Consider the following 13,315-nt stretch of genomic DNA (forward strand, 5'->3'; position numbering starts at 1 on the left):
TTTGCATGCCTCTGCGAACCTGTCAAGTTGCAGTTGAAGTTTACATCCATCATGTATCCATGACAGCTGACAATGCTTCAAATATGGATGTTTCTGCAAATGAGCTACAACTTCTAAAACCTAAATGCTTCACACATCTTCCCCCAGACAGCACAAGTCTTTATCATCAGCAATTTCAAGATGGACACCCAAGATTAGTGTCACCAAATCTGATGAAATGTCTTCCCTTTTGCTCCTGAGATATGACGTTTATTCACTAGCAAGGACCATGTCACAATAATATGTCATTTAAATATTTAATTTTAATTCAGCAGGTGTTAGTTGTTGAGAACTGGTGAAAAGGAGGATGTACTGGAGATCAGGCAGAGGGAGACTCAGTGTGGGAGTTCTGTCTCAGGCATTTTTCCCCCCGAGCTGATTACAGGCCCCTGAGACGGTATCTACAATGAGACGTGGGAGAGGTATGCGCTAGACTGAATAAGAAGAGATGAGGGGAGAGGGGAAGAGAGGATGAAGGAATGTTGGTAGTGATGAGGTAGGGAGGATGATGGATGAAGGGAAGGGAAAAAGGGAAAGGGAGGGTGGGTCCAGAAATTTGAGGGACAGAGCAGGATGGGTAGACCTGGTATAAGTAGGCTAGGCAGTTGAAGCGTGATTGAAGTCAGCAAATTAGCTTCATATAATGGCAAGAAGAGTTTTTTCACAGTACATTATGATCTCGCAGTGAAGTTAACCTTTCATCTTTTGGATTTCAAATGTCATCACTTCATCGTTTCATCTTATCTGAGTATTGTGTAACATTTTTCTCATAAATAGCATGAGTTCTTGAGTTATGGCCAAAAATGTGTTTTGTGAGGTCACAGTGACCTTTGACCACCTAAATCTAATCTGTTAATTGAAATGTCCAATGCCATTGCAGAGGCATTAAAATAAACTCCACATGAATGACAGTATAATTTTATTACAGTATTTAAGTCCATGTAAAACAAAAACAAAGCCATGATAAATAAGTTTCACAATTTACATGTATTTCATTTCCTTAAGCTTTATAACAAAACAAAAGAACAAAAAAAGTTGAAAGGTAGAAAAAGACAAAAGAAAATGGTTCTGTAACCGCTCAGCTCAGAAACCACTCATCTCACACCAGAAACGTATGTGTTTCTCTTCTCTCTCACACAATCAAATAATAACATGTGCAACCATTTCCACACAGCAAATCAACAAATTAAGATATTAATGGGTTACTTGAGGTTTAAAAACAAAGTCAAGGCTGTATCATCATGTCCATTCAGCCTGGTGGTCAGAGAAGGTTGCGTTCATGGTCCCAGAGTAAAAGTGTGTCGGCAGCACTCAGGTGAGAAACTCAGAATAATGCAAATACAATTCAAATCATCAGCTGAACAACAGAGGGTAAGTCAGGTGAACAGAGGATTGTGCCCTTCAGGGAATAACTATTAAAAAGTAAAACAGGTTTTTATTTGTACATAGAGAAATTAAGACAAAAAAACCCCGACCCCGCGCCTGTCATCTCTGTGAGGAGGAGAAACTGATGAGATGTACCTGGGAATGTGATATTTATTAACATCTTAAATGTGCTGCCTCAACAAAGCACACGCCTGTTAGTCTTAACAGTTAAAACATTAAAATTTAATCCCGATAAATCTCTTTAAAATGAAGAAAACTGTCATGTAGTGCTTCAAGGTCAAACGTTCTGTAGCAGGCAGGAGGCACACAGAGCAGTAAGGTAAGGTGGGGGTCGGGTTTACGTCCACATGTGACGCTCTGACTTCATCATCAGCTGGTTCATTAAAAGTGTGGGGAAAAGTCTCAACAGTTCATCATGTAAAGCAAACTGTAAAACGTGTTGATTGGAAGTCTCCACCTGGGCGACTTCAGAGAGTGAAATCCATCCGTCACCTTCAGTCTGTACAGAACATGTAACATAATGCTGAGAGCACTGTTGGTGGTTTGTCTGAACTCCTGCTTCAAACGGTTTTAGAAAAACATGAGGATGTTGCCGGTCGTTGATTCTCACTGTAGCAGCTCTTCCCAGGAAATAGGTTTGGAGAAGACCTCCCGCTCCAGCCAGAGGTCGTAGTTCATTTGGAAGTCCTCGGGCAGGTCCACCCGCTGTCCCAGGACACTTTGCAGACAGTTGTCCACAGGCAGGAAGTCCGGGTTGCTGTGGGTCTTGTCGTAGCGGCGGCTGTTGAAGCGTTCAATGTTGGCCCGCAGAGCACACTCCTCGGCCTGGAAGTCCCAGGGACGGGCGTCCAGATCTGCTCCAGGAGAACAGACAGCATGTCAGGTTTAGTCTGCTCTGAGTGGAAATACAACTCTGCGGGTGCTACAGCAGCTCTGATCTTGATTTGGGCCGCAACTAACAATTATTTTCATTACCAATTAATCTGATGTGTATCTGTGCAATTGTGTGGTCTATAAAATATTAAGAAATAGTTTTAAAAAAACACATAATAATTTCCTAAATCCAGGCTGAAATATTCAAACAGCTTGTTTTGTCTTACCCTGTCTTAATTTCACTTCCAAAAACTATGACTAAATATATTCAACAACAATTTTTTTACCCCCATGACAAAGATGACAATGACAAGATGGCACCAACATCATCAAACATTAACTGTGACTGTACCAAAATGCAATATTGTTGATGAAAAAAGACTCAGACTAAGATGTGGTTTCTTTCAATGCAGCAGTTTCACTTCCTGCGCTGCATTTTCCATGTCTGTACTACACCAGCAGCACACAATGCACACAGTCAGGAGGACTCACAGTAATTTATTCAAGTTAGAGTTAACAGTGACAACAGCAGGGCTGTCTGGATGTATTTCTTAAATTGATACCATCAGATCACAAGAACAGACACTCTCTGCAAAGCTGCATTCTTTATCATCCAACCTGTGTTTTTCATCAGATAATGAGGAGATAAAATCTTATGTCAAATAAGTTTCACAAAAATGACAAACATTATTAGTTTGGCCAGACTGACTGAAATGTCCACATAATCTGATGACTGAAAAAGACTAAAATGTCAACAGTTTTCATGTCATTGTGGTTAACTGTGACCTGTTTTTGACCAAATTAGTGCATGGGTGTGGAAGCCGCGAAAAATATGCTATAGAGTCCTTTCACATTGCAAGGATGCCTTTCACTCGGGGTGTTGGTTATTTTGGTGTGTCATGTTCATTGCCACAGACAGGCTGGAAAACACGTTGGTAAACAGTGTACAGCAAAACTTAATGGTGGTTACTTCTTTTTACATTTCTTATACTTATTTAGTGTCTCTTTCAAACTCTGTGCTGGCTAATTTGAAACCATTGAGCGCTCTTTCAGTGGAGTTGGGCGGTATTTTGTGGTGACGTGTCATTGCAGGTCGCCGGTAAAGGGGCAAAAATAGCTCATTCACTATAGTCATTTGACCCAAGTGTGAATGCTGACTGTAGCCTTTCCCATTGCATTAATAAAGCCAGATGTTAGTGGGTGTTAGTGGGTTTTTTGTGCAGTGGAAAAGGGACTTCTGACTAAGATAAGACTAAATTGCCCAGTCAACCAAAACTAAAAAAAAAAAAAACAAAACAATATGATAAAAAAACTAAGATAAAACCCAGTACTGACTGAGACTAAATAAAAGATAACTTACAAAATTAACACTAATGTCATCAAAAGTTATTTTTAGAGCCTAAACAATGATTTAATCATCAGAATCATTCTTGATTAATTCTCTGGCAGGCAACTTATTGATTAACCTACTAATTATGTCAGCTCTAATTAGGACAAAATAAACTTCACTGCAAACAACTGGAAACTGACTGCAAATCAATAATATACAAACACTACAATGCAATAAAAATAACAGCTTAAAGTAGTTAAGCTTTTTGACTATACTTCCTTCTCCTACTGAACTTATCCACACTGTCTATTCCTTTATGTTCCCACTCACCGTTCCCGTAGGCCCAGTCGTCATTGAGCCGATGTCGGACCTTCTGATAGATGGCAGACATGGTCTTCATGTTGCTCTTCCTCCACTGGCGCCCCAGGTATTTGGTCTGCACTTTGAGCAGCTTGAGGACATAGAGCTGCATCATGGCCTGCTTGACCTTCAGCGCCCTCTTCAGGATGGGAGCGGACTTGAACACCACCAGCATCTAGGAGGAAAAGATCAGCATTCATTTGTCGAAACATGACACAACCCGTCATGATAAATGCTACTTGACAATTTCTCTCACCATTGTTCTGGAGTGCTTCCACTTGGTCAGTTTGTTGAGGATCCTCAGCAGGTTAATACAAGAGAACAGATTCCTCCAGCAGAACTGATTGTTGTCTCCTGCTTCCTGTAAAAAGACAAAACATCCACATTAAAAATGACTTCAGCTGTCAGAGAAACACTCTTCCACTTAACAGTTAACAGTGATAAAGCAACTCACCAAACTCTCTGCAGTTAACTCTGGCAGCTCATGCACCACACAATAAGGAAAGTCAAGTACTGAAATGCTGTCAGACAAAGAAAATTGAGCGCAATGAGACAAAGGCAATTCAAGTACACTTCACTGACATTTACTGCAAATGAGAGTCACGATTTTTGTTGTTTACAGAGGCTCTGAAAGTACCTGTTTTTAGCTGTGATGTAAGACATGATGTTCTGGTTGAAGAACTTCAGGATGAGGGGGATGCAGTTGGCAAACACCAGGTGTTGGGCCATGTACTCAAACTGTCAGAGATTCAAAGATACTGTCAGTTAATAAGGATATTTAACTGTTTCCTTACACCACAGTGAAATAAACAAGAATGAGATCAATGGTTGCTTTACTCTTTTCAACTATTTATGGAAATATGTGATACAGTTAGATGTCATTCTGGTGACGTAGAAGTGTGTGACGTGCGTACCTGGTAGATGTGGTTAAGTTTGAAGTGTTTCAGGAGCAGCAGCAGAATAGCAGAGATGGCCTTCACAATGATCTCTTTGTGTCGATTCACATCAACACCAAGTTTCATGCTTTGCAGCACTGTGGTCCTGCAGAGTCACACACAACACATCAATCACTGATTTATGTTTACCTATCATCCCCACAGCAAACTCTACAAACTCAGATGTCAATACCCTTGGTTATACAATCTATTCTTTGATGTGGTTACATGCCCAGACTGAGAAAATGACCTGATAGAGTCACTCTTGTTGCCATTTCTTAAAGGAGGGAAGGAAAAACATTTCCAGCTAAAACAAAACAGAACAACCAGAGCTCTTTGTATACAATCAAACACAACACAACACGAGTAACACTATCTGTGTATCTCCATTCAAAAGTAAAGCAGCACCAGTGATTCCTTCCCACTTCAGACATACATCTAAACATAAAACTGTTGGATATTGCCGTGTTCAGAACATAACGTCTCCCTGGAGAAAGAACTGGCAAAGCTGTTAAAACCCTTTTAGAAACACTGCGACACTTACGGCATCTCCTCTGGCAGCACGTCTGCCAGGATGTTGATGGAGTCCGTCTTGGCTTTGGAAGTCGGAGCTGCTGCGAGCAGAATCTTCAGTAGAGCGATCTGAAATTCAGAGACACACACACACACACAACAAAGTCAGTTACAGCAGTGTTTTCCCTACCATTATATCGGGGGGAGCAGCCTGACCAACAAGGAATCATTGATTTCATGCTATTGCTTTTAAAAGGCCTAATATAGATATATACTGTATATACAGATATTGAGAAGTAACTGACATTTAGGGCTGAAATAATGTCCCTTAATCATGTATAGTTCAAGTATTGTGTTTCTGAATGTTGCTGTGGTGCTTTCTAATAACAATGTTGTTTAGTCTGACCTGCAGGTCTATGGCTGTTTCTGACAGGCTAAATTAGATAAACAAAGATGGTTCATATTTGTGCTTTAAAAAAGCAGCACCTATTTACACAGATAAAGTAATGATATTTATATTGTCTTATTGCCTTAATGCTGCAACATAACAGCATTCAAGTTATGTCATTCATATCGCTTCTATGAAAATTTCATTTCCTGTGTGACTTATTCCTGTACAATGGTCAGCAGACGTCACTTACCTTTCAGGCTATTTTCTACGTGTTAATTTGCCTAAATACAAGGAAGTGAAACACACTGAGATGTGCTATAACCCAGTCATTTCCACAGTGTATACCTGATCCCAAACAGCACTCACCATGTATTGAGGCAAACTGGGCAGAATTCCCTGATAGAGCAGCTCAGTGGCGGACATTTCCACCTCCTCTTCACCCTGATGATGAGACAGGAGACAACAAAAGACACAAAACACAAAAAAACAACATCACTATGACACCTCGACAGTTTGGTCTTGCAGACACAGGGCCTTAAAACCTCTGCTATCAATTTCCAAAAGAAAGAGCAAGGATTTAACCTCTGTCGTTGTAGTTTTCTTAACCTGTTCAGTCTTCTTCATCTTTAATTAAATAACCACAAATTTTTCTTCAAATTTGCACATTAGCATAATAAAGATCTGAAAATAGGAAGGGTGTGCTAAATACTACAGTGCCAAGATGTTAGAGGGCAAGAGTAGGGTGCACTTTTTAGTTCAAAACTTAGCACTACTTGTGAGATATATAACAATTTATGTTCTTTTGTTTATTGGGCAGGTTGAGCCTGTGAGGAGTAAACAAATTAAGATGTCTCTACAGGGACGACATCTTTAGATATAATAATAAACCTGTTTAGGTCATTCAGTTATATACTGTAAGTGAATAATTAACATGAATGGTTTTTGTTTGAACTTACCCCAGACAGAGGGGTTTTCTGAAACTCCTCTTCCTTTGCAATCTGTATCTCAGCGATGGAGACGTACTTATGCTGGAAAACAAAAGATGAAAAGTTGATATGTGAAGACTGAGCAACAATTCCCATTTAGTTATCTTGGTAAAAAAAAGCAGACTGAATGAAATAAAGGGAGTGGTAATAAAATACCTGCTTTAACGTCCTTATGCTCTCATGAATCGGCCTGGGCAAACCAACAACTGTATCTGTATCACTGCAGGAAGTACACAACAATAACCTCAGTCAGCACAAGTCAGTGTATTAAATTTTAGTCTCAAGTTACTTTTTGTTTAAAGCCAATGAGGAGGAAACTTACCTTCCGAGGGTGTAACCAATAAATTTACTTCTACTTGACTCCAGGAAATTTTCAATGTCTTTTTCCCTGTTGGAGCAGAAACAATCATGTCAAAACAAAACCTCTGATAATATTCATGAGGAAGGAATCAATGATTTTGCTTTTCCAAAATCTAAAACATTAATTATTGTTATCCAGGTAGGCTGAGCAGTACCTGACTTTAGGAGCCCACGGCAGTCCTCTGGGGAAGGACACCCTCTCTGTTGGAGGATGAGGAATAGGTGGAGGCATCACCTCGTCCCTCTCTAGAGGGAAAGTCTCTGGCTCTATATTGTTGTCATTGTCGTCGTTGTCGTCCTCATCCTCACGAGAGTCATCGGCCTTGTAAGGATCCTTTTCGTTGAATGCGTCGAGGTTGTCCTGTTTGATCAGGGCCTGTGTGAGAACCAAGGAAACAGTGAAGACGTTGACATACTGTGAGTGGTGAGGAGGGTGGAGGGGCAACAGGTGGACAGCATAATACCACGCTGCATCTAGGACTCCATGAAAACAGTGAGATAAGGAAAAGGGGGAGCTGTGTGCAGAAAAGTGAGAGACTTATACATGCTCAAACAAAGGGAACTAAATGTGCAGACAGTGATTCTAATCCACTTAACTTTTTGTTAAATTCAGCGAATATCTCCTCATGGTCCACTAGCTGTCTGTTTTGTGTGTGTGCTGAAAAAACATCAGATCATATCCAACCCTGGCTCTGTAAATGGTAAACAAACAAAGTGGCCAGGACTGAGCCACACAACACTATCACAGCCAATCAGCAACAGGAGACATTTGTGCTTGTCCACAGGACAGGGGAAGAGCCATGGATGTATAAAGAAAAAGGCAGTGGGAGCAAGAGGAATGGTAAATCTGGCGCATGCAAACATGTTTGGGTGTTGAGTTCATAAATCAACAACAAAGCTTGGAGTGGCAGCATGAAGGCGTGTTGCCTAAATAAAGCAATTAGACAAGTCATCCCCATGAAAAAACATTATCAGTTAGATGTGCATGATGTACAGATAAATGTGATCACTATTTTCTCTGAAAAATGTAGCAGTGGCTTAATAAAAAATATAACACTATTTAAATTCTGTTTTACATGAGTGAAAGTGGTTTGTATAACTATTCATATTAATGTAGTACACACTCCATACGATGGAGTGTACTGCAGCCAAATACCAACTGAAGATGCCATCTTTGTGTCATGTTGCTACTGTGATATACGTTTGTGACCAACGTAATGTAAATTTTATAAAACACAAGACTTGAGAAGTCTTTACTTTAACAGATGTACCTAAAAACTGATAGAGTTCAACTAAGGTGTATACATGTCCAAAATCCCCTAAAATACTGTGACTAAAGATTGACTGTGATTGTATTAAGGTTTCTATTTCCATGTCATTAAATCAGTATTATCTTAATGGTCTCCATCCATCCATTAATATTTATCCGCTTATATAAACCCATTTCCGCCACTTGTATCTGCGATCTCATTCTTTCAGTCACTACCCAGAGCTCATGACCACAGGTGAGGGTTGGGATGTAGATGGACCAGTAAATTGAAAGCTTCGCCTTCTGGCTCAGCTCCCTCTTCACCACGACAGTCCAGCACAGCGCTCGCATCACTGCAGATGCCACGCCAAACCGCTGCTCCATCTCACACTCCATTCTACCCTCACTCGTGAACAAGACCCCGAGATAATCTCTCTCCCAGCAAATAAAATAATAAAAATATATTGTATTAATATGTCATCATTGAGCATCGCAGGCTGACAGGGGTACATGTTTCACCTATAGCTAGATTTAACCTACAATATGTTTGGTTTGAAAGCAGGGAGCAGCAGTAATGTCTACCTTGTGTTCGCGGCGTGCCCGTTTTTGCTGCTGCTCTATGAGATCGGATGCAGATGCAGGTGGAGAAGCGGCCCTCATACTGCGAATGACTCGAATGCTGTCCTCCGGGAGAGGAGGAAGACCCAGCTCTTCACGCTTATGAACCTTTATGGTTTGGAGCTGCTCAAACCCTCCGAGTGTGAACTGAAACAGAAGAGAGGATTTCAATTTGATTCTTAACTTCAGATGGTTTTGTTGTGAGATCATGTGGGTGCTTTTAATGTGTCTCACCAGTATGCTCTTCCACAACAGCAACAACACCTTCTTCATTGGGAAGTGAGGGGCATGGCCACTGCAGAACTTGGTAACCATCCCGAAGAGCATGACGGAAATGGGCTCGTTGTTGAACAGAGGAGATCCTGGATTAGAGAGGTGGAGCAGAAATAGTTTAACTAGCAAGTTTTGTTTATATCCGTGATGTGACTGCAGCTTTTGACACTGATGAAACTTACCGAGTTCTGCCCTGAAGGTTTCCCTGATGATTTTCCACTCAGGCTTGTCCGCTGGGTCGTCCTGTTGTATCGTTTCCACCATCAGGTACATTATGTTAAGCAGCACTCTGAGATCTGTGCTGTCAGCAAGGGAGATGGCTGGTTTCCTAACAGCACTACTGCAGGCAGCGCTGTTACTGGAAGAGAGAATATAAACGCTTTACACCCATCTCTAAACAGATCATTTTACAACAGAGAATGAATTAACTTGTAGCTCTGCAGAGCCAACCCACACGTTTTTTGTTTTGCTCGCTGTGATATGGCAAGGTTGAAGCCGATTTTCTATCTGAATGCATTTTTGGTGATTATATCAGCTTTTTTGTCAGTCTGTGAAACCAAATATAGCTCTGAAATCATTTAATAATATCACATCTTGTGGCAAAAATCAGACAAGTGATTTAGGCTGGGTAGAAAACTGATGGAGAACATACTCAATTTCCATGTTGAGCAGCTCCACCAGAGCAGAGAAGGTCCCCACATCCAGCAGCAGAAAGATGTTGTATCTCATCCAGTACTGCACCTCAGCCTCAGAGCTGCACTCTGCAAAGGTTCCTAGAGAGAAACAAAATTCCCCACTGTGAAATATACAGATAAAACCAAAAATACCCTCCTCAATCAATTCCTCTCAAGGCAAGATCTCATTCTCTACAAAATTAATTCATGCTAAACCAGTTTTCAGTGATGTGGACTGACCCTGAGCCATGTAAAGAATAGCTCTGGCGACCTTCAGCCTCTTCTCCCGCGCAATCACTTCCAGACCGTCCAACAATCGCATGGCGTGAGCTCTGTGTTGAGCTGCATCAAGCTCCGTCCACTTCTTATCAGACACTAGGTCAGAGGAGGTGGACATGATTAACTTGTAAGAAATGGTTTGCTATGACTTAATAATGACTTGATTGAGTGTATGCATGTTGAACTACATACCATGTGTTCTGAATTCCACCTCAAAGCACTTCCTATTGAGAGCAAACTCTGGTCCTTCAGTATAACTGTACAGCTCTGAAACACACATAATGATAATGAATGATAATGTATATTGAAGAAAACAAAAAGGACTCCGTAAATCTGAATGTCCATGATGACCACACAAACCTGACAGCTCTGCAGCCCACTTGTCTGTATCAGCATATTCAAATTCAAGGTCTGGAGACTCAGACAGCCCCTGCACACAACACATGACAATTTATGCATTTATGATTAAAGAAATTATTTATTTAGAGTCATAATCCAACAGACTATAAACTGCATTGATTTGACAGATAGCTTCCATGTATATATATATGAACCATTATACCATAATAGGGCTGGGCAATATGATGGTTTTATATTGTTTTTGAGATATGAGACTATATATCATCTTAGATTCTGGATTTGATTTTATCGTGATATGGCATAAATGGTGTTTTTTCCCTTGTTTTGAAGACTGAATTATAGTAAATTGATGCTCGGATCGGGTATCGGCACCGATCACTTTATTTCTACAAAGTTGGAATTGGTAATAAAAGATCGGAGGAATCAAATCAACAAAAATGGCCAGGTTTTTCATCTATGTTGTTCATTGTTGCCTCCGCTTTCCAGTGTATTGTAACCGAGTGTCCTGGGTTCGCCTAACTGAGTGCAGCTAATGAGCAATAAACGGACAGGAGTCGAGACAACAGGTTCAGCGGCCAACGCTTCTCTCTTTATTCCGAGCAACACAGCCACACCTAACGGCGGAACCTCGCCTACCACAGCCCTACAGCAACTCTGGAGGGACAATGTGTTTACAATTCAAAATGTGTTTACATTTTGTGCTGGTGAACCACCAATAAGCTTTTTGGATACTATTTAAATAAAAAACAAACCTTATGGAACAACATGGATGCATTCTTTTTTTTCTTTCTTAATGCTTTGCAAACTATTGGATCGGACTCGGTGTTGGACTCTGTTTCAAAGTAAAGGACTTGGTATTGGATTGGATGTTAAAAAAAAAAAGTGATCAGGACATCCCTATCTATTATCAATGAAATGTTTTTGAGGAGATTATAAAATGTCGTGTGATATTGTGATTTGAGATATAGTCTAAAAATTTCGAGATATTATTTTCATGACATATCACCCAGCCCTATACTATAAATATATAACCATTACACATTATAATGCAAAGTTATGGGCTACATTATCCATTATCCAACACAATATATAGCACATAAACACAAATCCACCCGGATCAGCTACACCATTGAAAACCTGCTTATGGATATTTGAATGTTTCAATAATAGTAATCCAAAAACTATAAAAGATAATACACAATGAAAGGGAAATTACATTTTGATGCAAAACTTTACCTTATTATAAAGTGTATATTACATTTCTATATTTGTGCTTCAACTTAACAAAGGGGCTTCTTCTTACAACACTGTAATAAGGTATCTTAGTAACAAGAACAGACTGCTAATCGTGCATCACATTAATGCAATCTGAATCACGTTTACAATGGTTTTAGCTGTACTTCTAATGTCTTCTGCCTGTGTGTTGTTATCGGATTGTTCAAATGATTAAAAGAGGTCAAAGCATAAATTCTGTAGGTGATTTTCTTGCATAGAATACATCAGAAACCTCCCACTGTCATACTGACAGCACTGATTCACTTTGCCTTGTTTATAGATATATATGCTCCATCGTAAACATATTAGTATGTAATAAAACACATTAACACACATGGCAAAGAGATAACGTTACATTATTAGAAAGACTCGTGTTGGGAGATTCAGTTTTCAACAGGTCGCCGCTGAAGTCCTGACAGACAGTTCAGTCTGGCCTGTGACGAGCTAACATCAGCTAGCTAGCGCCGGCTAAGCTACACTGCTTCTCAGAATTACGTAAGTTAACACTGGACTAGAAAGAAAACACTGTACAATTACAGGTACTTTATACCAACACTTTGAAGAACCTAAGTTGCTGTTGTTAATTGGTGTCGCCGTGTCATGTCACATAATAATAAGCTAGCCTGACAGAGCTAGCTAACGATATGTGTTACAGTAGCAGCAGAAGAGGCCTCGTCTGTTTATGATCAGTTAGCTTAAATTTAAATACAAACTTCTGTTCACGTACCTCTGAGTCTTTTCTTGGGTTGCGGGTAAATTCGCCCCTGGTTTTGTTAGGTAGCATAGCTCTCTGTTTATTGTTTACAGGAAGCCCAGCACCATTCCCACCGACGTCCATAATTTCTTGGGCGCAGTGTCCTCTCGCGAGATGAGAGTTGATACGCGAGACTGTATAGCATCTACTGCTTAAAAGGGGGAAACGTGATCTATGCCCTCTATTTTATCCATTATTTAGTTATTGTGGTATTTTTTTTACCCACATGTATGTTGGTATTTTTCAGTTTATGTTTCTGTACCACAAATCAATTGCCAAATAGTGAATCTGAGGTTTTGGGGTGTCCTGGGGTAGTTGCCTTCATTGCTCTGTTAGTAATCCAGCTATGACTGTGTGTAATATTTATCCATACTTGTGTCCTGTAGGCCAGTGGTTCCCAACTGGTCCACCCACAAGGTCCAGATTTCTCCTTACTCATTAGTTCAAGGTCCACACAGTTTAATATATTCAGCGTCATACTTGAGTTTGGTCATGTCATGAAGCTAGTTTGCCAGCTCTGACAAGTATCTGTCCATTAGTCATTCACTCTACAGCAGGAGACTGCATTTCAAAGTGAAAGATCTGTATGTTTTTACAAACTTGACACATTTGCGAGTCACTTGTGGTCCATTCAGAATGGACCCACAACCCACTTTTGGA

The 13,315-nt window shown here is 40.2% G+C and overlaps 1 protein-coding gene across 1 annotated transcript; it reads right to left on the bottom strand.

The window, feature by feature from the left end:
• Nucleotides 1-945: 945 nt before the first annotated feature.
• Nucleotides 946-12,783, bottom strand: strip1 (striatin interacting protein 1). Its single transcript, XM_033627556.2, has 20 exons — nt 12,629-12,783; nt 10,627-10,696; nt 10,459-10,533; nt 10,228-10,362; nt 9,966-10,086; nt 9,496-9,671; nt 9,275-9,402; nt 9,005-9,187; nt 7,329-7,549; nt 7,136-7,201; nt 6,970-7,033; nt 6,784-6,855; nt 6,194-6,268; nt 5,468-5,565; nt 4,903-5,029; nt 4,626-4,726; nt 4,443-4,509; nt 4,245-4,349; nt 3,959-4,163; nt 946-2,279 (listed from the first exon to the last, which is right to left on the bottom strand). The coding sequence occupies exons 1-20, from the start codon at nt 12,737-12,739 to the stop codon at nt 2,032-2,034; spliced, it is 2,448 nt and encodes an 815-aa protein (XP_033483447.1). The 5' UTR covers nt 12,740-12,783; the 3' UTR covers nt 946-2,031.
• Nucleotides 12,784-13,315: the final 532 nt, after the last annotated feature.

This window comes from Epinephelus lanceolatus, chromosome 1, assembly GCF_041903045.1.
Source record: "Epinephelus lanceolatus isolate andai-2023 chromosome 1, ASM4190304v1, whole genome shotgun sequence".
NCBI lineage: Eukaryota > Metazoa > Chordata > Actinopteri > Perciformes > Serranidae > Epinephelus > Epinephelus lanceolatus.

Bases quoted from the DNA above. Each gene is read 5' to 3' on its own strand.
- strip1 (XM_033627556.2), bottom strand. From the start codon at position 12,739: ATGGACGTCGGTGGGAATGGTGCTGGGCTTCCTGTAAACAATAAACAG. The intron at 10,363-10,458 runs GTATGTAGTTCA...CCTCTGACCTAG, and splicing joins GGTGGAATTCAGAACACATG to TGTCTGATAAGAAGTGGACG. The intron at 9,188-9,274 runs GTGAGACACATT...CTTCTGTTTCAG, and splicing joins TGTTGTGGAAGAGCATACTG to TTCACACTCGGAGGGTTTGA.